The sequence below is a fragment of the Patiria miniata genome, unplaced genomic scaffold (assembly GCF_015706575.1).
Source record: "Patiria miniata isolate m_02_andy unplaced genomic scaffold, ASM1570657v1 HiC_scaffold_10, whole genome shotgun sequence".
In the NCBI taxonomy this organism is placed as follows: Eukaryota; Metazoa; Echinodermata; class Asteroidea; order Valvatida; family Asterinidae; genus Patiria; species Patiria miniata.
The window spans coordinates 10,286,504-10,314,455 of NW_024037048.1; the positions used below are offsets into that span (position 1 = coordinate 10,286,504).

Below are 27,952 nucleotides of genomic sequence, written 5' to 3' on the forward strand. Positions count from 1 at the left end.
TTTCCTGAATACACACAAAAACTCCAGAGTTTCCTCTTTTTCCTCGTGTCATTTGCCCTCAATACATCGATTGCTTTCCTTCTTTACACAGAGACCAATTGTCTACACCTCCGCCTATTCAAGATTTCTTCAGGTTTCTACTCAAGACACCAGTTTACGAGGTAAGTTTTATTGATATGGATGGAAATAACTCTGGTTTGAATAACGACGCAACCAGGACAACATAGAGGTTCGATTCTTCTCAACAGTTAACGACTGTTATTTCTGAGGTTGGTCGCTGTTGAAGCTCTTTCCCACAAGGTTGCAATAAACGTAAAGTCTCTCTTAGTACACGAGAGACATTGTTACAGACACCGTCATGAAGATCGGGACAGTTTTGTAACAGGTTTGCATGTCGTTAGAACTCGCGTGATAAATACTCGGGCGAGTTTTGGGACAATTATTATGGGGGGTAAAAAAAAATGTGTATCCTTCTTTTTTCCCCCTTCAATTGCTAAGAATTTTAAGTCATTTTTATTTTTGAGTAGATGAGTACGGCAGAACAAATTGGACGAAATTGCATTCCCGCTCGCCCCAAAGGAAATGAAATATTTTCCTAATGTCCAAACAATCCTTCACACCAAAGGATCAACCCACTATATTGGTCCCCCGGAAACATATCAATAATTTCCTAACCCAATCCTGTCAAGTCTGACAGAGTGGAAATTAACACTAAGACGAAAACACCCAAACCTGTACATATTTTACGGGTATTGTCAGTCTATAAGAAAGAGCGTCTCTGAATGGGTCTGAGCAACCATTCTCATTATCCTTTTTTGAAAAAAATAAAGGTAGAATAACAAGGCATTTTCTAAAATTTTCAAAATGGCTGCCATTGCTTGTTATGCTACCTATGATTTTTTGAAAGGACAAATCTGCGACGGCCCTATAAAGCCAAGCATCTGTGTCATGACATACTCTGACTGTGTGCGAAATGCCATGCTTGTATCATCAAAGGCACAATCCCATCGCCTTTCTGCCGTACTATATCGACGAAATCGGTTTTCATGATCAAAAGGTTGTGTATGTTTTTCCTCCACTGTTTTCTCGAAAAAAGTGTTTTATCCACTGAGCTGAAACTTCAACAGGTTAGTTTTGACACATTCGTCTGTGGATATTGAGCGGTATTATTGGGAGCGAACAAAATGCATGAAAAGCAAACGATCACATATGCATTTATAAATGGTGGACAAAAGCAGTTGTTCAGTTGCTACAGCTGCACTTCCATCCGCTGAGTAATATTCTTAGAGTGCAAAAGATGACAGCAAATCTTTAATAATGTTTTCCTAGCCTTTAACCTTTAAATTCTGTCTCCGGTTCCTCCTGCACAGCATTGTTGTGATTTGAACTACTCCCAGGGACCTATAGTATTCATTTCATTAATTTAAGAGTCCCCAGAAATTTGATTCCGATCAATTCATGTTATGCGATTCTCACACGCTTGACATTGTAATGTGGAATGTGGATGCGCGAGTAGTTGGGTCTACATGACGAACTCTTACAGCAGGAAATTAGAAACTCCACCGGCTAAGTCGGTTGGAAATTAAAAATAAACCGAATATAGTCTGAACCTTGAGGAGTTTTGGAGTCTACAAGTCTATCTTGCATTTTTTGTTGATTTCATTTTTTTTCATTTGCCGACAAGAATACTTTTAAGCACAGGAGATACATTTACAAGGAAATCTAAGTTCATTCTCAACCATATTTAAAAATGAACGAGCTATGCCAATGGTTAATGTCCAATCGAAAATCGAAATCGTTGGAACGAAAAAACAAAATTTGATTTGATTTACAGTGGAGTGCATGAAACATAATTTTATAATAACCAAAAGAAAAAACAACAACCAGATGTCTTTAAACTAGCAGACGACAGCTATGTTTTAAGTGATTTAGGCTTGATTATTTCCCGTTAACGAGTTTGATTTATAAGTTTGAAATAAGAGCACAAGTTTGAGTAGTCTGGGTCTTTGAGAAGAAGACTTCAATTCGAGAAACGAGAACTGCTAACAAATCCCCAGACAGACATTTTCTTTAACATTCTCTTGCGGTGTGATATAAAAATGAAAATCCAATCAAGATGTTGGCCCCATAACAACTGAACTGCGTTGCCCCTTCGTTCCCCCTTTCGTTTCTAATCAAACCTCGGTCGGTTTTGAGGGATTTATTGCCGGGATACAGAACAAAAGTAGGTCAGACACTATCGAGAAAAAAAAGCTGGCACTTGATAAGAAAATTCACAGTCAGTCAAGTCCGGCGTGCCCGTCTGATATCAAAAGGGTTCAGAAATTCGGGGACAAAGCACCCTGAGGCACGTCTGGCAATATTCCTTTCTCCATGCATTGAATAACAAAAACCTTCAGAAAAAAATCCTGTGAGCCACTTATTGTTTGCAGCGCGACAAAGCGAAGCTTGATCCAAATTCCAAAGAGAAGAAATTGAATTCAGGTGTTCTGACTGAACCTCAACTTCGAAGTGGTTCGAGGATTAGGCTTCACACCACACACATTCAGATCGAAGTGTTGGAGGTTTTGTGTGGGCTAAACACCCCTGGCAAGTCAACAACTTTCTTTCTATACATATTTTGTATTAAGCTGAAAACCACGAGCATTATTAGTGATTTGAACCTGTTGAACTTCGGACGAGGTGGTGGCGGGCGGGCCGGGGGAAAAACGGTCATTGTGCAGTGTTCGAAATAATTGGGCTTTCATACCGACTTGTAATGAGTACGGATAGAGAGGGCAAGGGTCCCGAGCGATTATGTCGACTGGCACGCTAGTGCAGAAGGGTTGAAATTGAAAATAAAATAGTGAAAGGAGCACAAAAAATTTTTTGGCACAAACTCGGTACACACAAAATCGGTGTCAAAAGACAATCCTTATCAATACAGGGTGAGTAAAAAAAAACCGAAACCCAAATGGCAGGACCAATTTTTGAATAAAGTTTTGCCTGTGGCACTTTCAAAATCTAGGACACAAAAGCGCTTTCTTTTAGTACAAGAATCATTCAAATCACGCTTTTCAAGTTAAGTTTGAACACAAACACCGTTTTCAAGTTCTGTCCATGGTTCACAAACAAGGTATGTGAAAACATTTCACATGCAATTGCTTGCTAGCAGTTTGTAAACATGTTTACGTGGTAAACATTTTAGCATGAGGTGTTAGCAAGAAAGTGTTTAGAATTGTGTTTAACACTTTTGAAGGCCAGGCAAATATCCACACACAGGCAATTTAGGCTACCTTTGTCCCAATGCCTAAAATTGAAAACTTGGTCCCATGGTCAGTTTGACCTCTCTTGGAGAATTACTCATAGCTCTGTCAAAATTTATCAGATTTGAACGTTTGATGTCTCATTTTAAAGTGGAAAATCGTATCTTTCAAACCAAACCTATATAATATATGTTGGTTACACATTCTATGTCTGGCATTCCGTTAATTGTTGTTCGCATTTGTTTGATACTGTATTGGCAAAATTCAAACTCAAACACATATGCTTAAAATAAGGCGGTATTTCGATGCATCTACGTTTCATGGGAAATTCAAAATGGCGGCTCTGTAATTTGCATATTAAGGGTTTGCATATTCATGAGCGTCGCTCGCGATAATAACCTACCAGCATTATGGACCAAAACCATCATCAAAATGCTATAATTTCTACCAAGGGAACAACTGCATACAACTGGGCCAGTCAGCATAGCTCTGCATAATTTATGACGATTATTTTCCGAGTACAACTGCCCGCCACCTGGTCTTGAATGCCGTATCAATTCTGGGGTTGGCTTTCCCCAAATGCGTCTGATTTATGACGTTGTTTGTGGACTGAGATTCCTGATCTTTCTACCAGATTTCCTTCATTTCTTTTTTAATACACATATTTGAATCGCTGTTTTTTTTTGTTTACAAATATACCAGTCTTGTTTATTGATGAATGTTTGTGGTTATATTTATAACAATATTGTACAACTGACTTTTATTATTGGAAATAATGTTGCAACCTGACGCCACTTCCGCGAGTGTGTACAAAGTCTATGGAGAGTCAAGAAAATTGTCAAAGTATTTCCTAACAATATTGGAAATGTTTCTCAGTCTTCGGATTCATGTCTTATCTACATTTGTGCAATGAATGACCTTCATTGAGATGATATATGAAGAAAAAAGTGGCGTCAGGTTGCAACATTATTTTTCATAATTATTAATCAATTCAATTTTTTTTTTTTTTTTATAAATAAAATCAAGTATTCTTCTATTTAAAGCTCCCCGGTACAGTACAGGATGCCCCCCCCCCCAAAAAAAAAACCCCCCAACAACTGGCACTTATCCTTTAATTTCTCACAAAATGCTTAAAGGGAAAATACAACATTTGCAAACATAAAAAAATACAACTACCAAATCATTTTGAAATACCTTGCTGGACTGTTAGTGAATGACAGTGTAAAGCATCCTGTAAAATCATGGCACCTGGTATGCTGTCATTTTCAAGAAAAGTGGTATTTTTGTATCAATTTCCAACGCTGATCGGCCGATCAGCGTTGGAAAAAACTGGCTTTTTTTCAAATACTGGCCCCAATTGACCATCGCACTTGTTTGCAATCGATTACAAACCTATAAACGGGTACGAGCCAGCTAGACTGGTTCCCTGACCTTACAATTCCCCAATGTATGTAAACTGCTCTGTTTCTTCTTATATGGAGTCAGGGAACCAGACTACAGGAAAATGATCGTTTTTCTTGGTTTTTATAGCGTTTTCGAACCCAAAACCTCAAAAAAGTCAGTGTAACTATATTTGCTATATATTTCCAACCCCCCAATTCCATCCATTTCTGAAAATTACAGCAAAAGCAAATGATGTATATTCCCTTTAACATGAGTATTTCATCTGGATGGAGAAAAATTAATTATACTTTTATGTATAATCAATGAAAATGCCATGGAAATCCGTTTATGCAAACCAGAGATCTAACAGATTATAAAAGGCTATGAGTTTTCACCCATTCCAATGGGATTTACACAGTTAGTGATATCAGGGCATCAGATTGCCATGGGCCTTTTCACTCTGATGTATATGCATCCTTTTGGAATGGGTGAAAAACCCATAGCCTTTTATAATTTGTTAGATCTCTGGTTTGCATGAACGGATTTCCATGGCATTTTGGACGAACATACACAAGAGTATAATTAATATGCTCCATCAAGATGAGAAATTAAAGGATATCTGCTTGCACAGCTTTTTGGGACGCCCTGTGTAAGGTTATAGACGCCAAAATAAACCTGTGGAGAGAAGCCAATGAACAAATAGTCAAATGTTAATATTATAGATAGGGGAAGACAACCCAGATAATATCCTACGTAACTAACGGAATTATGTGGGGACTGAGCACCCATTTCACATGTTGACCTGGCCGGGGATCGAGCCAGGGTCACCGAGGCGGAAGGCGAGGAATAACCACTGCACCAACCTAACTCCCCGATAAATATCTGAGACTTTTGAAACCTGTTTATCCGTTCCACATTTTCCTCCAGGGACCTGTTTTCTTTTTGGTTTGTTTGACAAGGACAGATTCATTTTGTCACTGTACAATGTGGTTCCAGACGGCTTGGCCCAATTGACCACGCTTCATTTGTGAAATCAAAACAACCATTCTCCTCACACACGCCATGCATTAAATACACCACAGATCCTAGACACCAGGATAAACGACTGTTCTGAGCCCTAGTACTTTAGTAGTACAAAATGCACTGAGCGGACTTGCCTTAATTGGATAGACGCGTGATAACGGGCATTAATACCCGTTGGCGCGTAATCGCGAATTTTCCAGGTGTCCTATTGTGTTGGGTTTTTGCAAGACATCTAAAACGGAAATATTCATAAAACTGTAAGCAAAACTACTCCTTATTTAAGATTTAATTGTTCCAAAATTGTTTAAAAATAAATACTTCAGGATATAACAGATGGTATTGTGCAGTTTTTGTCGTCATAGATGAATTATTATCGTTTTTAATTAGGCTTTTATTAAAAAAGTTTTAGAGAGATAAGATGCCGAACCGATGAAAGTTGAAACAAAAGCGACGTTTCATTGTTCATCTTAAAGCTAAAGATATTGTGCTCGGCATTACCATGGTTATGTAGTTATCACTTATCAGAATTCAACAATAATGACCAAAAACGTAGACTCATGAATTTTCAAAAATATAATTCGCTGGCTTGACAGACTTCGAGGCCAGATCGGGCGAATTGCCTTGCAAATCTGAAAGCCACCGCGCGCATTGGTCTTTGTTGAAAAGTATTCATGGTATTTGCCACCAGTACAGGCCGTTATCACGCTTCTAACCAGGAGTTTGGCCGAGTCGTTAATCCTTGTGTGTAGGATCCGTGAATACACGGAAAAACTGTGTTTCGCGATTCGCTACGGGAATTTGGTTTTCACTCCCGTACTGGCTGCAGGGAGTCAAAAATTGACAATACCGAAGTGTGAAACTAAAAAAAGAAAAGAATTCCTACAAAAGGATTAATGTTTTGTGGTTGAGCATTTTTAGATTTAGAAGTACAGTCGAACACCTTTATATCAAGGTCCTTGGGACTTTACAAATTGTTATAACAGGTAACTTGTATTAACAGTGATGGAAAACAAAGAAAAACAAAGACTTGGGGCCTAACATTTTCCATGTTATAAGCAGGATGTTGTATTAACAGTGCTCTTTTTTTTATCAGGGTTCGACTGTATAGACAAACGCGCCTTAGCTTTGAATCTGGGCTGACGAGGTTCTTGTTTATTTTTTTTTCACCACTTTGTTTCTCCTTAATAGCAAGAGAGCTGCCGATGATTGAAGTCAAGTTGTGGAGATGAATAATCAGATGGGCGGACAAACTAACACACCACATTTCGCAACAAGTTCGTCTGAAAGGTACGTGCTCTCACCACCCGACGGCGATTTCATGTATGAATTTTTAAAAAATGACGCTTGATAATCGATTAAAATCAGGGCTAAACTGACAATTCCCTTTGTCCTCCATAGCTCCGAATTATTACTTCCGCCAAAGAGGTTATGTTTTCATTAGATTTGGTTAGTTTGTTGGTTGGTTGCCGTTGGTTAGATAGTTTGTTGGTTGGTTGGGGTGTTGGTGGTTGGTTTGTCTGTCAACACGATACTCAAAATGTTATGGACGGATTCGCATGAAAATTGTTTAAGGGGTGATCCTTGGTATAAGTACGAATCATGTAGATTTTTGGAAGTGATCCGGATCTGGGTCTGGATCCAGGAATTTTTTTTGAGGATTCTTCACTATTTCTGCGAGTATTTCTTTTGGGTGAAGGGTGAAGGAATTGTCAGTTTAGCCTTGGCGGAGGTTTGCGCTCTCCGGAGTGCTTTCTAGTTATACATTGAATTAATAATATTGCTTCATTTCAATTCAGAAAAATAATAGTTCCTCTGGACGTGGAATATTCTAACCTATTTTTAAAGAAAAAAAATACTATGTGAGAAAAATGAATTACTTGAAGTACACTCAACCAAAAAAGAAAGTCCCCCTCTTCCAATACTATTTTGTCTAACTTAAAAACTACTGAGCACCTCTAGCTCAAATAACAACTAATCAGTACAGAAATTCCTTAGCAATCCAGCCATACTCTTTATTTGGCGCAAAACGGTAATAATGTGTACGAATTTATGCAATTTAGGACAAATGATACCGAAAACAGTTGCACTTTTGTATACGTGCATGTTGCGGTTCAAACTCACCTTGCAAGTGTAAAAAAGTGCAACTTTTTTCGGTACCACTTGTCATAAATTGCAACATTTTGTACACATTATCACTGTTTTCAGCCAAACAAAGAGTATGGCTGGATTGCTGAGGAATTTTTGTACTGATCAGTCGTAATTTGAGCAAGATGTGCCCAGTAGTTTTTGAGTTAGATAAAAAAGTATTAAGGGGGACTTTCTTTTTTGGTTGAGTGTATGACGTTCTTGTAAAACCCGGCAAAATGTCGTAAATATGACATGGTGGTATTTTAGCCTGTTTTTTTTGCTTCACGTGAGAAAGAATTTAGATAAGTCCCATTGCATGCATTGATCCCCAACTAGGGGGCGATAAAAAGAAGAAGTGGCCCCGAATTGACTGCTAGGCAGCGCGGAACATTGGCCAGACCACCCGTGCAAGGTTCAGTTTTGTCCCCGCGACCTCGCTGTTTTGCACGGTCCATTGTTGCGAACCGCATTTCAGAATCATTCATTGAAGGTGGAAATAATACTCCCTCGATCTCATTTATTTTCCCAATCGTTTTCCTTGAGGATTAAAATGTGCTGTAGGCTTTCTTCAAACCAAGTTGTCTATAGGTCTAATAAGGTAGATTGTGAGACATTTTGTTAACTTTTTAAGGAAGGAGTTTTCACCCCATGGATGTTTTTAACTGAGTTAAATTAGCTTGGGGATGCAAACATTTCGTTCAATAGATGTTCGTTTAGAAGTAAAATGTGACAAGAATCAGTAACAGTAATATGGGATTGCATTAACGCCACCCAAACGGCAAAATTATCTTGGAAAGTAATTTGTTTTCGCGAAAATCCGAATTCGGAATTCTTCAGTTTGTACATACAGTCAACCCCGTCTTCTCTTTCAAACGTTACTTTAATAAATGAACATGTGTAGGTCTACCGGACGATTTCGTACCGAAAGAAAATTACGGGCTGCCTGCAAAAAAGAACAGTTTCGTCGAAGTTAATAAAACCCCAAGATAGGCGAGTTCGTTCAATAAGCCCTTTTGTTTTTAACATCTTTAAAATTAAACTTTACAAAAAAATACTTGAACAATACATGTACAATGTACATGTATACGGCTCGTGCTATGAATCACAGTTCTATGTTTCGGCCGGATTTAACTTTGCACTTGAAACAACGTCCTGCAAAAAATATATCAACAGGTAATATGTATGGAAATTCTTCACGTTATATGCATACTTCTACATGCAGTACACATGTACTTGTTTCGTAGTTGGGGGGCATACACTCGTCTGATCTGGTACACGGTACCCTGTGGAGACATGTGCATAATAGGGAACAAAAGATCGTATATGTCTGCACGGGGCAATTTCTATAGATGAGTACGTCTCCACAAGGTTATCACGAAAAAGATACATTGCATGTGGATTTTACATGTATTTTAAGTAAGGGAATTTCAGCACAGGAAATTAATTCTGGTTAAAATAGGAGCATTTTGAAACTACACTTTCAAACTCGAAAACTTTAGTACATGTACACGAGAACAAAGAATGACTCCACAAAGATACAAATTCCAGTATGGGTGTACGAAAATACTGTGAGGACATCAGAAAAGTCCAATAACTCGGCCCTAATTTGCTTAACAATAAAAAAAACTTCCCCATAACGCGGTGTAGGCCTACACACTCAATAACAGTTGAAACAAAACGGAACAAAACGCGACTAGTTACAAAATATTCAAAGTTAGTTTATTTCCTTCCACCAAATTGTCACTTTACAAGCTTAAAAGAACGAAGGCGATTTAAAAAAAACATGTGAAATGCAACTAAATAAGCAAACTCAATTCGTTACCAAAAAAACACATCAGTGCGAAAATTGGACAACATGAAGGAGCCGAGATTGTCAATAACAAAGCCTTGTTTTAAAGAAATAGCAGAATTTCCATTTCTAAGTGGTTTGGGCCAGAAAGTGCTTAGTTTCCTTCACTGGTCTCCTACAACTCAGAGGGGGCGGTGTTTAGACGCTCACGAATGGGCGTTCGAAAAAAAACAACCATTTTTGATTTTTTTTTTTTGCAAGACTGATGTTTTAGGACAGATAATATGCTTATTTCCAACGTATTATGTACACAAAGTGCGACTAAAATTACCCCTTATATACATTTTTTGTGCACAGCCTAAAAGCCTTTTAAAATTTTGAAAATACAAATCGCTTACAAGTTATAAAAAGAAATCTAAAAATTGTACTTTTACTTACATAAATGATATACTGAGTAAACATTAACAAAATTATACATGTAAACGAATCAAATACAGCTAAAAATTGTGTTGTGAGAAATCTAACATTATTTTGGAAAAAAAAATGTTTTCGGTCTTCAAAATTATGGATTTGGTTACAACATGTACAGAGCTATGACACTCTAGTTTTATCTAAAACGATTTTGTGAAAGCAATGAATTTGTTTATTACAAACAAATTCAGAATGGTTCCTTCTCGATGGGGAATTTAAATTTTTGGTCACCACGACAAGTCAGTAACTAAAATTGCATTTCTGTAACATAAAGTATAAATCAACATGAACTACTCATGCGCACTAATTGGAGTTGACATGAATATGCAAATATCTTTACTCCAGAAAGTAACAGGTGTCATCTATACGGTTATATCGCAGCTTTAGACATACCTAAAAATTGATTTTAAAATACAAAAAATTTCTAAAAATTGTGTACAGCCGTAGGTTTCATTAATCCAAAGTTAGATCTAAAAACAAAAACGTAAGTGTAAATTAACTCTTTTTTCCAGATACAGAATACATCACAAAAAGATCAATCACAACTAACGTATATACAAAATAATATTTTACACTAAAAAGCAAAATGTAGCCAAATTTTTTTCAAATGCATCACAAAAGATTTACATCAAAATAGCAAACTTTGTCAGGCCAAGCCTGATTCTCCTTTTTTTTCAAACACATTTCGTGGAGATACTAACAGCAGATTTATTTTTAACATTCTTCATTCTATTCCAGAATATTTTTGAAATACTTTGTTCTTGTTAGAGTTACAACTGATGACGTTAGCTTTACACTGAGTACTACAAAATTGTCTAAGGAAGATTTCTTCAAATTTGTCTTCAGGTCATGTTGGTTGCATAAGTTATTTTGTCTTTGGCAAATATGGATATTTCTGTCTACATGTATGTGAATATTCCCTGATGTTTCTGAATATGCATATGCATTACAACTCGTGAATTTATGATTATCTTGCTGAGTATTCATGAGTATGCCTACATTGTTGAGTATTCATGACCTATATCCACATCTTCTCGTTACCGCCCACATCTGCCCCGCCCATGGGCCCGCCCATGCCTCCCCCGCCCCCAGTGCGCCTGTCACTGCCTCTCAGGTTCTGCATCTCCTGCCGGCTGCCAGTGTGTCCGGGAGACGAAGACCCAAATCCAAGCTGGAAAGCCAAGACTTCGATTAGGAATATGATGACAGCCAATCCCATGCCGAGTAGGAGCAAGAAGTATATCCCCTTCATGTCGACGGTGGTCAGAGAGTACAGACCTTGGATTTCCCAGATGGTTGCATTTTCTTGGCAGCTACCTTCCTTGTTCAGCTCCACCCAGAGAGGATTATCGGTGTTGTTCTTCCAGATTTCATCGATGATGCCCTTCTCTTGAAGGCGTCTTACGGCATAGGTCAGTTGATCCCGGAGAGGTGAGCCAGATTGGACTGCCAGACCATACTCCACCAGAGCGAAGTGACCCCCGGTGATGTAGAGATCACATGGCCATCGAGCAGCTTCTTTCTTCAAAACCTCCTTGTCGTGGATCAGGGCGTAGCGACCATTCGACAGGCGGACCCTCTGTACAGCCTCCTCAACGCGGAACTCGATTGTCGTCTCGTCTCCATACATGGAGTTGGCAGCATGGATGTACTCCCAGAATCGAGTGAAGTCCTCGATGTCGGAATACTTAAAGAAGTCATAAGCCGGACTATCCTTGATGAAGCCAACATCCACCGTGGTCTCATCCAACAGGTCGCCGACATCCCGAACGATACCGATGCTCTTAGAAGACGTCAGGAAAGGAGTGAGGTTGAAGAGGAAGAGGAACACCATGACGATGCAGTAGAAGAACCAGAAAGCTGCCAAGACTCGGCCTGTCACAGAGCGGGGAGACGAATCAAAACTCTGCAGGAACAAGGTGGACACGTTGAACCAGAAGGTGTTCCAGACGTTGAAGCTCTGGCTCTGTTCCTGGGACGCCTCGCCTCTCTCCGCAGCCCGGGACCATTCCTGGGGGTTGTACCGACCGATGAGAGTCATGGCTACCGTCACCACGACAAAGGCGAGGAGGTTGACCATCCAAACATCCCAGCGAAAGGGGAAGACAGGAGCGAAGGGGTACTCCCAGATCCAGCTGGGATGCTTGATCAGGACGCCCAGCTCACTCTTGATGAAGGGCACAGTGAAGTCCACGTACCTATCTCGCTGGGGTGTGATGGCCATGGGTGCAGCGGCAATGTCGGCATACTGTGACACACATGAAAATATAGATTGAACATTGATTAACTCTTTGAATTGAATGTGGTGCTATACCATATTCAGCCACAGTTTTAGTTGTACACAGTTGTGGTGAATACCACATGACAACTGTCGAGTCTTGTACGACAGTGACAAAGACTTTCGACACAGTTTAGTGTAGGCTTGTAAATATCATTGAGGAGTCCTGAAGCCGTGTGCTTTCTGGATTATTTTAAGCCGATGTCTTAAAATCAAGAAGTCAATGAAGTGCAGTTCTTTTTGCTGGAGTCGAAAGGCCAGCCTACTGACTGAGTCACTGACTGAGTCACCGACTGAGTAAAGTCAATGAGTATCAACCCAGATCGGTGTAGGGAAGCCTATGTTTTTTCGAGATGGAATTTTGCAAGCAGCAACTGTTTCAGGCTTGTTGAGCCTTGGGCAACATACCCCGTTGACTAGTCTCCCCATCAAGCCGCTCCAACTATTGGTCACGATGTCGTATCTTCCGTAGTCTCCCTCAGACACCAACTCCAGCTCGTATTCGAAATTCTGACCCAGTTCCTCCTCCATGACGCGCTTGAGATGAATGAGGAATTCTTTGATGAAGCCCTGGATACCTACTCGGCTGTCGTCAAGGAGATAAGGAGGCTCCTAAAATGGACGGTAGCGAGAGTGACACAGCACAATTATTTTCACCATTTTAATTTTATTACCTTTAATTTTCCATTGTTTTTTTTTTTATTCTCAACACTATTTTAATGCTGTATTTCAATTCAATTAAATTTAATGTAACATTCATTTCAATGATGTCATTCTTTACAGTATGTACAAACATGTATACAAACAAACATAAGTAGTACAATAATATGATATTTGATATGCACACAGTGATAAATAATAAAGTAGCAAATTAAATGACAACATTTAGGTATAAGGTTAAGCAGAACGCTTTTTGTGCCCTTACCTATGGTCAGACAAACATACAACCGAGATACCGAAACATGGACATGGGACAAACAACACACAGCGTGAGACAGACAAGACAAGTGTGGGACAAGTGTGTGTACATTGTATATGTACATGTTTCTTAATTTAAAGGGAAAATACATTTGCAAGCATCAAAAAATAAAACTACCAAGTTTTTACAAAATACCTTACTAGGATGCTGGTAAATGACAGTGTAAAGCATCCTGTAAAATTAGGGCACCTGGTGTGAAGTCGTTTTCAAGAAAGTTGTATTTTTGAATTTTGTATTTTTTATTGCTATTGGTTACATGTTCCTGAACGGATGCAGGCCAGCTAGACTGGTTCCCTTACCTTACAATTTTCCGGCATCTATAAATTGATCCACTTCATCTTCAGTGGAGTCAGAGAACCAGACTACTTGAACATTTGTCTTTTTTTCTTGGTTTTCCAGCATTTTCGAAAACAAAACTTCACACATGTCAGTGTATCAACATTTGATCTATTATACTAACCCCTCAAATAGTTCATTTCTGAAAATTACAGCAAAAGCCAATGATGTACACTCCCTTTAAGTCAGGTTTAGGACGTTTAGGTTGGCGCAGTGGTTCCTTTCATCGCTATGATGGCCCGGGTTCGATTCCTGCCCTGGCCACATGTGGATTGGGTTTGCAGTCCCTACCTGATTCTGTGGGTTTTCCCCAGAATATACTTCTAGGGTTTTCCTCCCACCTCTAATGTCATCTCATTGTCTTCTCTCAAACTGGTTTCTTCAGGCTTTCGAGCTACAGTGCCCAGGGCACTTTGGAGGAATGCTTGAATTCATTACCGGAAAATAACCCCCCCCCCAAAAAAAATCTCAAAATCCCAGTGTCTCTCGTTTGATTCCGATTGAGATGTTCTCTAACTTACAATGAATTTATCATTAGGTGAAAAAAACCTTTTTCCTTAACCCTAACACCCTAAGGGCTCTTTGGGGGTCAAGTACAAAATACCACAGAATACGACATGTGTTGTGCATGCTTTGTACGGAAAGAAATACATACTACAGGTTACTTCTTAGGCGTATTTTGTAGAGTGAAGTTAGGGTTAAAATAAAGAAGGTTTTTGAGGTTCATTTAAACTTTCTTGAAGGGTACGTGGGTCAAGTTATCCAAACTACTCCATATATCATTCAAATCAACACTCATATGAAAACCATTTGACATATTCCTCACAATCTGTCAAATCCTTAAGCATAGCAGAAAAAAATACTTTATGGACAATGGTTACTGGGAGTGGAATAATAACATCTGGATTTATCCCAGCAGCTGCAAAAAGGCTTTTTTGTCCTTTCTTTCTAACGGGGCAATAATGGCGGGCCATAATTCTCAGCAACAGTGCCAGCTTTTTTATTGGTGGGCTTTCCGCGGCCACATTGTCCCATGCGGGTATAGAGTGCACCGTGTCAGGCCATGTCTTTTACCGGGTTCGCACACCGGGCATTGTCACTTGTCAACACGTGTCCCCAGAGGGTGTGAGTTCAAACAAACAACTCGGTGTTACAAACAAACTGACTAAAAGGTATTTTGGCGCCTTCATTTCTGCCCTACTTTATTGCAGCTGGAAATACAGAACGGTCGTCTTGGGAACGGTCAAGTCGATGTAATAAAATAAAACCATCCTGATTAACATTTCAATAACAAAACAGGTTTTGGGTTCGATCAAATGTTCTTAAAAACGATAACTCACAATAGCATTGGGTAAAATGCATTTGAAGTGATGAATGTTTGTCATTAATTACATGTACTTCAAATTCAATACAATAAAATGGAAGGCGTCCAAACTTGTATTCTCATTCAAACAAGCTCGATTGAAAATATCTCGGAAGCTGTGGGCCAACGAATTTGTGTTCATGCATGAGTCACGTGATTGTTTTGAGTAAACAAAATTAGGTTTTTGACACCAGCGAGCCTATGATGACCTTTGACCCCAGTTTGGTCATGTGAAATGTTGGGGCTGGGCTACTTATACTGTTGTAAAGTTTGGTTGAAATCGGTGACAATATGTAGGAGCAATAGACAATGTCAACGTTTGTTACTAACTAACTAACGTACTAACGGAGAGACATGATGACTTGTTGAGATGCTATCCAAGAGCTCAACATATCAAAATCATACAATGAACGATACTGTTATGCTTTGTTGGTTACTTTCACTTCAGGCATGCAGCTGGGTATTTAGAAAAAAAACGAGGAAATGCAAAAATACACAAGACTTTTAACAGTATTTTTTAATTTGTAATGGCATTCATGAGAAGTCAAAAACGATCAAAACGAAATTGTAAGTATTTTTGGTTTCGGATTCCGTAATGCATTTTCCTATCTAAAGCAAGAGTCAAACACCAATTGGAAAGGTTTCATAGGTTGCTAGGCAACTGACATCTGGAAAATGTCAACCACTAGAGGGCGCCCTATCGTCTTACCTCCAGAGAGACAATCTTGATGGTGTCGACCTGGGCGTTTCTGAAGGGACCCATGTTGAGGCGCTCTTTGCTTTGCCATTGTCGTCCGTACTTCAGCTCCCAATGTTTGATGTTCTGTGTCCACGTACCAAGAGGTTGGATCTCCTACGAATTCAATTGAAAACAAAAAATAAGAACATTTAAAAGTGGTTAGGACAAAATGTGTTTAAACGGGGAACATCCACATTTGTTGCTGATAAAAATCCTTCAAAAGCCAACAAATTCCGAAAATCTTAATACAGAAATATTAATAAATATACAGTGTTCGTCTTAACAGAGTTCTTGCATTAGTTTTGGGTTGATTTTCCACATATGAATTATTCATGAGTTACCTCGACGTCATTGTGCACGTAGACGGTTGTTCCTTTGCCCATGTAGATTCTGATGGTGTAATTTACACGGTCTCCGTGTTCGTTAAAGGCCACCTCCCCACTCAAGCCTTCGAAGCTGACCTGCAATGTAAAGACAAACAGAACGTGCCTTGCGAAAATGAAGTGTTTATTTAACATGGTTTGCCTAATTAGTTCAGGTTTAATAGGTTAATTTGCTGATGGATATGTAAGCTTATTGTGAAGTGGGTGAGAAAAAAAATCAGCCACGATTTAAACTCGTGTCAACTCTTCTTTTAAAAAAAATTAATTATACATTTTTGAATTAAATGATACCTACAAAGTGAAGTACATGTACATGTACATGTATACTCTAGGTCAAGGAGTCTAGCATTACAAAAAAAAGTGAAAGGTATGGATATAGCTTTTGCAGTGGAGTGAAGCAAGACAGAAAGTTGGTTGACAGTTTCGTGGTAAGAGATGGTTAACCCTATCTCTCCAAGATGCAACAGATTCCAGATTTTGTAGGATTTGGTAGGATTGAGAAAGGTAGACCCAAAGCCACTACACGTATTACTTTACATCGGGCTTGATACATCTTGAAACCTAGTACATGTAAGTACAAAGAGTGTGCCATTGAGTTCCTGCACAATGAATGATTTTGTAGGATTGAGGAAGGTAGATCTTAAGCCAGGTACTTTACACGAGGCTTTATACACCTTGAAACTTGGTAGGTACAAAGAGTGTGCCCTTGGGTTCATGCACAGTGGAGGATTTTGTAGGATTGAGGAAGGTAGATCCGAAGCCAGTTACTTTGGGGCTTAATTGATGCACCTGAAACTTGGTAGCTACAAAGAGTGTGCATTGGGTTCCTGCACAGTGGAGGATTTTGTAGGATTGAGGAAGGTAGATCTGAAGCCAGTTACTTTACACGAGGCTTGATACACCTGAAACTTGGTAGGTACAAAGTGTGTGCCACTGAGCTGACGCAGAATAGTTTATTTTGGAGGGGAGAAAAGCTTTCTATCTAAAAATTTCGAGGGAATTCAATATAACATACACTTTTGATTTCGGGGTCCAAGGGACTGTATGTGTATTCCTCAGTCGTCTGACAGAAGACTCGCTCTGTAGGAAACCGACCAGTTCTCTGCTTGTACCGCTGGAGGGCGTTTGAGAACAGAAGCACAGCGTCATAGGCTAGCCGTAGCCGGTAGGGCCACTCGTCCAGTGGCTCCGGCTTCTGGGTTTGAAAGTCCGAAGCCACGTTGTTCTTGGTCTCCACTTGGAGGCGGGTGATGTAGGCCCCGCTCCTCCGGATCGCTGAGACGTGGTCCCACGTCAGAGGCATATTCTACGGATCAGAAGTTTAAATTCATAAACGGTGGAATGAGCAGGCCGTTTTCAAACCCTCTTGATGAAGTACTCAACAAAGTTTCATGGGCTCCACATTTAATGATGTTGATAACCGGACCATTAGCCATACATTTTAACAAATAGGCGTCGGTAAGTCACAATGTTGCCTTCGGACGAAATGTTCCTGCCATTTTATTAATTGAGACTTTTCCTCTGCGGAAAGTTGCTTCAAATAACATATTTCTTCTTACCAGGTTGCCCAGCATCCAGTGATACGAATCTTCCATCATGCCTTCTTCAATAGCCTAAAAGTAAGGGGAGTAAGCTTGTTAAATGTAACAGCATACAAGAACTACTGTTTTGATTCGCAATAATCTATAATATATCTAAATAATTTCGTAATTGACGTGAAGTACCAATGCAAGGTGTCAGAATCGACATTATTCACATTAAGTACAAAAAGTTATTGAAAAAAAAATCAATACAATTTACTGACGAGATTTCGATCGAAAGCAAATTGACAGCGCCCTCTCTTGAGTGTGCACACACACAATGGAGACTTACCAAGCGCACGACGTCCATGGCGTTTTCTTGGTACTCGCAGTACAGGAGGAGATTCCTGACCCTGGATGCCTTCAGTGTCTTTGTCAGCATATCGTGGTCATTAACATTCTGCATCTTGACGTTCCAGCCGTATATATCGGCATACCCCATCATCGACACAGCAACATCCAGACCTGGTTAAATCAATCAGGCATCAGAATGTTTACTTTTAAAGGGAATATACAACATTTGCAAACATCGAAAAACAAAACTACCAAATTTTTACAAAATACCGTACTAAGATGTTGGTAAATGACAGTCTAAAGCATCCTGTAAAATTATGACACCTGGTGTGAAGCCATTTTCAACAAAAAAAGGTATTTTTGTATAAATTTCCAACCTGGTCGGCCGACCACCGTTGGAAAAACCTAACTATTTTTCAACTACTGCTCCAAATTTACCTTTTTTCAGTCCAAATTCTGTTTGCTATTGATTACATGTTCATGAACGGGTGCAGGCCAGCTAGACTGGTTCCCTTACCTTACAATTTTCCGGCATCTATAAATTGATCCATTTCATCTTTAGTGGAGTCGGGGAACCAGACTACTTGAACAGTATTGTTTTCTTGGTTTTTCCAGCATTTTCGAACACAAAACTTCAAACATGTCAGTGTAACAATAATTGATCTATTGTACTAACCCCTCAAATAGTTCATTTCTGAAAATTACAGCAAAAGCCAATTAAGAACATCCCCTTTAAGGTTCCTTCATATTTCCCCCATAAAATCTGAAATGTGTGGTCAACTAAGGTAAAACAGAAAGGCCACTGCCTCTTATGTACTTATGTCGGTGTACTGATCTAAGCCGAATTTATAAATTATAAAAAGGGTTAGGCCTACACAATTTGACAACATACAAGTACATGTACATGTAGTTTTTCAACATTCTCCTTAAGTTGTTCCTTTTTGTTTGATTGCTCGTTGTGCATTTCTTTCTTTATTTTAATTGAAGAGATATGTAAATGCAATTGAAAAGGAAAATTGATTCACGTGTCAGCAGTCAAAATACCTGACAATGAAAGTAAATTTTAATTGAAGATCTTGGAGGAAAATGAAGATGATATTCATGTATTTCTAAGATGAATTTGCGTCGGGGTGATGTGAATCAATATTAGGTTTTGCCCTTTACCGCCGTATAAACACCGTGTGGCGTATACATGTCATGTACTCAGTGTGTTACCCTCCGAGAGAAAGTTGGAAAATTATGATTTTCACAAGTAAAACGAGAAAAAATCCGACCACTTACCGGAGTATTGATCATACAAGACGATGAAATCATACCACTTGGTATAATTAATGAGATGTACGAAGAGATCCACCATTTCTGATGTGGTAGGCAGCATCTTGATTGCCTTGGATCCCTCGGCTTGGTCTAGAGCGATGGTTGGATTGACCGCGTTGCCAACCATGGCACCGACTGACCGGCACTCGTAGCAGACATCGTTGGGGACGATTAGTCCCTGGGCTCCGGCCGAGAAGATGCCGGGACACACGTCTGCCAAAATGAATACGAGAGCAATTAGGGTCCATGAAGCGAAGTTTTCGGAGGAAAATATTTTGTTCAACTTTCTTCTACTCCCCTGAAATGTATGAAAAATATTTGACATCCTTTTTGGTTTAATTTTAATGAAAATTGCACTTCTTTAAACATTTAAAATTGCCCATGCTTTTCTGGACAACTGGGAGCGCTCAGCGCTGTTGCCGTGATGTAAGTTCATGAAGATACTTTTAAGTTAAGGGGTTTTCTGTTCACATTGTGAACCAAAACAATTGCTCATTGAAAATATTTGTGCGTCACATTTGCTCACTGGCTTACTGGCATATACTGACACAACAACGAATCGCCAATAAAAGAAAATCTACAACCAAATTATCAAAAATACTGGCAACTGTTGGTGCTGAAATAGCTGTAACATGGATGTTTCTGCCTGAAATGACATCACACTTCTGCTCATGAATATGGACAATAGTATTAGCACAAAAAACAAAAAGTACACTAAATGGCAAAACGAAAATTGAAAAATAAGGTTAAATGGGACAAAAAGGTAAATTTTCAAGGATTGCATTAAAAAATTACATTGCATGGCATTGCAGTTAAAGAGCTACCTGCCAGAAGCGCACTGGAAAATTTCTTACCCAATTTGAGAGCTTGGAATGAGTTGGTGCTGAATAGTTTCTCAGCAGAATTCGCTGCCCGACGAGGCTGGAAGTGGGTGACACGGAGCGAGTCTTGGGGATACTCCTTGTTGACGTCTTCTTTTGCATCATCTATAATCCGCTTGTACTCATCGTCAATGTCGGATGTGTTCCCGTAGAAGGCCTCTGTGAAAATGAAGATTAAAAAACGAGAAATAAAATCCGGACAAGTATAAATAACTGTACAAACTACTACATTTTCTTATTTTCTAAGAGTAAATTTTGACTCTGTCGTACATCTACATGCACTCAGGCTGGGAGTACGGACCATACGATTTGGTGGGAAAAACTCAATTTAATACCAGATTGAAAGCGTTTGAAAAATGGACAATTTCGAGGGGATTCTTGATTAAATTGATAAATTACTCTTGAAGTCTATTCATAAGATGGAATCTGCGTCGGGTGATGGAAATTCAATTTTAGGTTTTGCCCTTCATCGACGCATAAACACTGTCTCTAAAAGTCGCATCTTCGATTTATGTGAAACACAGTGTTATCATGGAAAAGGAAAACCACCTGGCCAAAATAGTCAAGGACTTTGAATTAAAACGACATATTTCTTGACTTTGGTGTGTTTCTGTGCAGGGATTTAGACTCATTTGTTGCAATGTTGTTTTTTAATTTGTACAGATGGAAGCAGTGTTCTTCGGGCCTTCCAGTTGAGGACTGCACGTACAGTTAAAATGAGGTACCAGTTTGTTTTGAACAATCTAATTGAGATAAAAATTAATATCCTCCACTGACGATCATATGCTTAAAAAAATGGGTCCGCTTTGGAATAACATCTACTTCATGACGTCAAAAGGGCTGAATGTATACATTTCGATTGACAGTGACGTAAAACGAGCTTCAAGAGTCCTATGATTGTATGTGAATAAGAGCGCCCTCTTCGGCGCAAGGCAGTGCTTGACGGCTGAAGTGTCTAAGATCAGACAGTTCATTCTTCGCATTTTTGGGCATAGCAGAAATGTTTTTAAGACAGAAATACTGTCCCAACCTTCAATTGTGATTCTTAGTGCCAGGATTTCGTTATTTTTCAATTCACAAGATGTGGAACATGGCTATTGAAAAAAAAAACAAATAAGTGAGTTCCCTAAAAGTTTCCTACTATGGAATGAGAATATTTTTTTCTCCGAAAGGCCGTACATAAACGGTGCTTAGCTGTTCAAAACTTTTCTTTTACCCTTTTTTTTCACATGTTTAGTCTGAGACATGTTTAGGATTGAGCACGGTATGAAAGCCTGATACTGCCATTAATAATAACTTATATAAAAAAGTCAAATATACATTTTAATGTTCATTTTTCGTAGAGAGATGATAGTGTGACATGCACTTAGCCTGTCATTTAACTGCAACCCGATGAAGTCATTTGTGTTTACTGTTACAATTTATACTGATGGTACTAATGGGCTTTCGTACGTGCATAAACATGTCACAAACATCCATCAATCTAAATATGTCGTGGATTTAAACATGTAGTATACGAGTTCCCAGTACTAAATCCCAAAAAATTGCACAAAATTAATTTACTTGGAAAAGAACATTCCCGCCTTCTGGTGGTGACGGTTGAAAAATTATTATGTCTGGATGGGTTGGGAAAAAAGGCGCCCTTTAGGCCTTGTGTTCAAAAGTCCTTTGTCATGCGCTATGCAGATGTATACGTGAACAATACACTGTACCGATACATCAGCAGGCGTTCATCTTTTGTGCGTGCTTACTGAACCGAATTGTGCGGTTTTGCCTCGTGTGTGCGCGTACCAGGCACAGGTAGCCATTCAAAATATGCAAATCACATACCACTGCTATGTAAAACCACTGACTGACCACACCCTGAGCAGTGACTAACAGTAGCAAGCTACATGTACATGTACATTGTACATGTTTTGTGCATGATGCAGTCTTAATTGTGTAAAATGGACGATGGGCATATAAGCCTTCAATATGGAATTTTGGAGATCAAAATGAAACGCATGTACATGTACACTAAAGTCATGAATACAAAGCGAAGGTCCCTTTGGTGTTCGATTGAAAGATACCCTCAACTTCTTGCACATTTTCAGATAACGATTATAACCGTTTGGGTTTGGAATTGTTGGTGTTGACATGGAGGAAAGACTGTGTATTCCTTCCTCCATTTCCTTGCTCCATGCTTCCTCCAACTTGGTGTTGACAACTTGTGAGTGCAATTGTCCTAGAAGGAATGAAATCCTCGTAAAATATGGATGAGTCCCTTGGAAACGCAACATAACTTGCAGTCCAAAAGTTTCATCTTTTAGTGGGTTTTATTTAGTTGATTGTCAAGAATGTCCACTTCTGTATTTCTTCCCGGATAACATTTAATCCAAAATTGTATTGCAATTGTACAAATGACATACTATTCCCAACGAATATTTGAGAAATTTCAGGGACAAGCCAAATTTTGGAGAAGCCAAAAAGATTTCATGTTTCATTTGCAAAACTTTATTGGGGTTAATTTCTGAAGCTTTCGTTCAAATCCAGACTGTTGGTTGGTTATCTGGAAATTGACTTTGCAACACAGTAGCCGATTCCCACTTAAAGGGAATATACAACATTTGCAAACATCGAAAAATATAACTACCCAGTTTTTACGAAATACCTTACTAGGATGTTAGTAAATGACAGTGTAAAACATCCTGTAAAATTATGGCACCTGGAGTGAAGTCATTTTCAGGAAAAGTGGTATTTTTGTATACACTTCCAACGGTGGTCGGCCGACCACCGTTGGAAAAATCTAACTACATGTATTTTTTAACTACTGCGCCAAATTGACCATTTTTTCAGACCAAATTTTGTTTGCTATTGGTTACATGTTCATGCTGAAAATTACAGCAAAACCCAATGATGTACATGTACATTCCCTTTAACACACTCGCATTGGTTACCAATTACCACATCAAACAGCAGACATTTGATTGGACAATTCAACAGGATATTGTTCGTCTGAGTTCGAAAGAATTTGCTCAATGTATTTCAATTTTTGTTTCAGAAAAGATGACACAGTCAGTTCAGTGAGAGAGGCACGTGACAAGTTGCTCTATATAAAGCCAAGGTACCGATTACTCATTAAACTCGTATCTTTATCCTTATACAGGCAATCGAATTAAACGGGGGAAAAAGGTCTTTAGACTTATTGATGATAAAAAGTTTCTTGAAGGATTTTAACTCGCGGATGAACAAAGTGAGATTTCTCAACGAATCGACAGTTACTCCAATGAAAAAGTAATCGCTTGGCTTGACAAAATGCTTATTTCATGAAAATGACAAAAACAAGAAATGCAAGATTCTTTCAAGGAAGCACAGGGCAAATGAGATGTCATTTTCCTACTTGCAAAACATCACAGTTCTCAGAAATATACACAGAAAGTTTGTAAACACAACTTCATGAGAATCGAAGCCCGAGGTCCGTAACCACAAACGACAGTTTGACCGCATATATTACTGGCCCACCCGCCGCCATGTTGCTCCCTCTTGCAAATACAAAAACAAGTGTGTCCTCCCCATAGCGTTGCTATGGCAACAGCTGACCCGCTGGTAATCTACTCCCCAATTCCATGCGGGGTACCAATTATAGTGAAATGCCAAACCCCTGGCGCTGAAAGCTACACTCAAAAACACGCCGACCTGTACTTTTTAGGGAAGGCACCCCACCCAAAATGTAATCTGGGTTTCAGATGTTTCAGAATTCCAGAGACGAATAGGATTTTTGGTGCATGCAAACCTTTTTTGAAGCTTCCCTTACATTCGAAAACATGCACGGTAGTTGTCTTAAACTTGCTTGGAGATTATATGATTTTATACAGTACAACTAACACAATTATTTTTAATAAAACAAAATAACATGTTCAACGCGAGAACCATGTTTAACTTTCCGAATAGTTTGATTCTGCTAAATAAGCTACATTTGTTTCATCCATCCGTAACCAAAAGCCTTACACGATAGGGAATATACAATATTTGCAAACATCAAAAAACAAAATTACCAAATTATCATGAAATACCTTACTGGACTGTTTAGTGAATGACAGTCTAAAATCACGGCACCTGGTGTGCTGGAAGTTTCAAGAAAAGTGGTATTTTTGTATCAATTTCCAAAACAAAAACCCTGACTTTTTCAAATACTGCCCCAATTTACCATATTTAGTTAGTCTGAATTTGTTTTTGCAAGCGATTACACATCTATGAACAGGTACAAGCCTTCTAGATTGGTTCCCTGACCTTACAATTCCCGACGTCTATAAATTGCTCCAATTCAATCTAAGTGGGGTCAGGGAACAGACCACAAGAACACAATTGTTTTTCTTGGTTTTTCCAGCATAGATAGTATACAAACAAAAATTCAAACAAGTCAGTGTTACAAAATTTGCTATGAAATACTACCCCCCCCCAATCCATCCATTTCTGAAAATTACAGCAAAAGCAAATGTTGTACAACCAGAAACATAAACTACGCACGACATATTTCCATGGGGAATTCTTACTAGCAAAGTAATAGCTATGACGTAAATCATAAAACACGAAGCCAAACTATAGTTCTTCTTCTTGTTGTAAATTACAAAGCATAACGGTATTCTAGTTATTCTATACAACAGTTTCTCATACCAGGAACTAATAAATTTAATTGTGAAAGTTTATGGTCTACGTGCCAAACAAGCGCAACCCCATTGAATAAATACCAAACATCAGCCGTTTTTCTTGGCCATTATATTCAGGATTTGAAAAGTAATTCTTTCACGGTGACTAAACCCCGAACACAATGAAACGGCCTTGTTATAAAAGGTAGACCTGTGCATTTCAATGACGGGGGTGTTTCGTTTGCCCCTCACTGAGGGGCTGCTTCACTTGTCATTTTTAATGGCTCTCTTTGTGTCGATAATGAAGTTGGTCACAACATTTTCCTTGCAAAAAAGCAACAGGGTGTTGCTGATGGTTTTTATATTCGGTTCAAAACCCCACATCACGATAAGAAACTTGTCAATAAAACTACAATCGGAACTAATATTCATGAAAATGTGTTTTACAGTTTTAGAACCATTCTAAACCATTAAATGAAAAACAAAATGGGGGGAAAAGAACTAAAATAATACACATTTAAAATAATATTATGAATATACAATGAACGTGAGAGATTTTAGTTGTTTTCTGTAGTTTTGTGCTGTAAATATCCACTAAAGCCGGAAGAATATTGCATTCTGACGCCACTTTTTTCATCATAGTACATGTATGTATATCATCTCAATGAAGGTCAGTCATTGCAAAATGTAAGAAAAAAACATGACTCTGGGACTCAGAAACAGTTCCAATTTTGTTGGGAAATACTTTGAAAATGCACTCCACTCTCCATAGAATTTAAACACAACCAAAGAAATGGCGTCTGGAGACTACATTCTTTCCTAAAATAAAACTGTCGTTTGTGTTTTGTTTGGAACAGAAAAATGCAGGTTTGTATTGAGTTGTTTTCCGAAACCCTCCCGTGGGGCATTTCCTTTCGTGAATCGAATTTCTATACATTTTTCAAAGCCTTTTCATGCCGAAGTTCAAATGATTTATTCAAGCAAAAACTACCTTATTCTATACGTGGGAATATGTGGTGGGAACCACGATTTTTCACGGTGAGCCATCGCACGCCAACGAGCAAACATAAAAACGAAAATTCTTTGCAGGAATTTATTTATGGTAATTCGACAACAAAGGCTCGCACCGTGAAAACCACACGGAATAAAACAGCTGCACTTCCAGCTTTGGATTATAGCGATGTACATGCAAGAGCCAACAAAATGGCCGACAGTAAATGACCATCCGATCATTCAAAAATGGCATTCAATGTCAGTTCAGTTGGTTTAACTCTTAAAGTTTCATTATTATTTCCAACAAGAATTGCACCTTTAAGGGATAAGGGGAACCCAAGGAATAAATAATCTTTCCTTTATTTTGTTACTCTTTATTCTTCAAAGGATAAAAAAGGAAAAACGAATCATGGTAAATTAGGAGAATAACATCGGACAAATTTTGCTAATTTCTTTATTTTTTTTAATTTTACGGTTAAAAATGTGTCAAATGAATTAAAAGCAGCCATTTCATATTTTATAAATATGATTATTTTTTTTCTGTAAAGCAAGTCATGGCTTCCTACTCGGAAAGAATCTTGCATCCTGACGCCACTTTTTTCATCAAATATTATCTCAAAGAAGGTCAGTCATTGCAAAAATGTTGAAAAGACATGAAGTTGGGACTGAGAAACATTTCCAAGTTTGTTAGAAAATACTTTGAAAATGCACTCAACTCTCCATAGACTTTGTACACAACCACAGGAGTGGCGTCAGGATACTACATGTACATTCTTTCCTGATTGTCTTGCTACAAGAAATATTGGGGAAAAATGGTGCAACCTGACGCCACTGTTTTCTTCATATATCATCATATATCATCTCAATGAAGGTCATTCATTGCCAAAATGATGATAAGACATGAATCTTGGACTGAGAAACATTTCCAATTTTGTTGGGAAATACTTCTTGACTCTCCATAGACTTTGTAGTAAATTGTACACAATCGCGCAAGTGACGTCAGGTTGCAACATTTTTTTTCGAAATGTTCAATTTATGTTTCGGGGAAAAAAAGCAATCGAGTTTAACCTTTTAAAAATAATTCTACCTTTTATTAAAAAGAATGCAAAGTTTCAATGTTACACAGTAGTTATTAAAATAAGGATATAATATCTACTGAGATATCTTTACCATTATTTTAAGAAGATCATAGTATGATTTCTTACATGTCTTACTACACATTCAAATTTAAATTAGTACAAATTAACTGCGAAATGAACGACATGAACGACATAGACATGATAGATATTTGTAATTCCATCATAATATCGTGATATTTATTCCGATTTTTGGAAGAAATGTATAGAAGACGATAAAGATGACTGTCGTTTTGTGTTCTAGTGTAATGACCAAGATATATAATGCCACTGAAATTAAGTGGACATCGATGGATGACGACTATAGGCGCAGCCATCTTGGATCGAGCGTGCCCACCTGGCCTTAACAGGAACATCATCCTCTCTATCAAATTAATTTTGATTCTCCTGAAATATTTACATTCTTCCCACATTCCATGCCAAACACACTAATTTATTTCCGCTTTTTATTTCTCTAGATACTCCAAGTCGGCGCTTCAATCATCAAGACGATGCGAAAACAGCAACTTGAACGCCATCCATCACTCAACGGGATATTCAGCCAGTGAAATTTTCAGAGAGAGGATTTTTTCGTTTTCTACTCACCGAAAGAGAACTCGAAAGCGGAGACTGTAACAAGCATAACTGTCATCATCTGCAGAAGCAGAGATACCCTCCATGTTCGCATGGTGAAGTTGCTCTTTGAACCACACTGCAAGAAGACTCTTTACATTCACCTAAAGATTGAAATCGTGCTGGCGAAAACTTGAGGAAATTCAGGGCTCTTGCTTGAACCTCAAGAAGGGCAAAATTCTTGACCAGTTTTTTTTTCTACTGGAAACACAATACCGCTAAGCGTTGTGGTTTTCGGCTATTCACAAACCACACACACACGCATTCCTCATTAGATATGCAGGGTTACGTCGTGTATTCTTCTTTGAAGCGATTTGTCATGCCGTCACTCACAAGAGACCACGCCCATTTCTTGAAGACGCCATTTGTGGACGGGGGTGCGCCTAATCACTGCCGGA

At 38.7% G+C, this 27,952-nt stretch overlaps 1 protein-coding gene and 1 long non-coding RNA gene across 2 annotated transcripts in view; one reads left to right on the top strand and one right to left on the bottom strand.

Annotated features, from left to right (window-relative positions):
• Positions 1–27,589, top strand: part of LOC119737674 — a 29,115-nt gene extending 1,526 nt beyond the window's left edge. Inside the window, exons 2-6 of the long non-coding RNA XR_005272399.1 lie at positions 92–161; positions 6,840–6,938; positions 20,852–20,909; positions 23,229–23,291; positions 27,401–27,589. This is a non-coding gene — a long non-coding RNA (uncharacterized LOC119737674). The remainder of the gene's footprint in view (positions 1–91; positions 162–6,839; positions 6,939–20,851; positions 20,910–23,228; positions 23,292–27,400) is intronic.
• On the bottom strand, positions 9,476–27,815 carry LOC119737661 (glutamate receptor 1-like). The gene is made up of 10 exons (XM_038212155.1): positions 27,528–27,815; positions 20,162–20,347; positions 19,272–19,520; positions 17,989–18,161; positions 17,676–17,729; positions 17,132–17,422; positions 16,075–16,194; positions 15,704–15,847; positions 12,725–12,928; positions 9,476–12,286 (listed from the first exon to the last, which is right to left on the bottom strand). Exons 1-10 carry the CDS (start codon positions 27,607–27,609, stop codon positions 11,057–11,059), a joined length of 2,733 nt encoding a protein of 910 aa, XP_038068083.1. The 5' UTR covers positions 27,610–27,815; the 3' UTR covers positions 9,476–11,056.
• Between the last annotated feature and the right edge of the window lie 137 nt (positions 27,816–27,952).

Bases quoted from the DNA above. Each gene is read 5' to 3' on its own strand.
- LOC119737661 (XM_038212155.1), bottom strand. From the start codon at position 27,609: ATGCGAACATGGAGGGTATCTCTGCTTCTGCAGATGATGACAGTTATG. The intron at 17,423-17,675 runs GTAAGAAGAAAT...TCTGATCCGTAG, and splicing joins ACTGGATGCTGGGCAACCTG to AATATGCCTCTGACGTGGGA. The intron at 12,929-15,703 runs GTAAGACGATAG...CGTCCATTTTAG, and splicing joins TCAAGATTGTCTCTCTGGAG to GAGCCTCCTTATCTCCTTGA.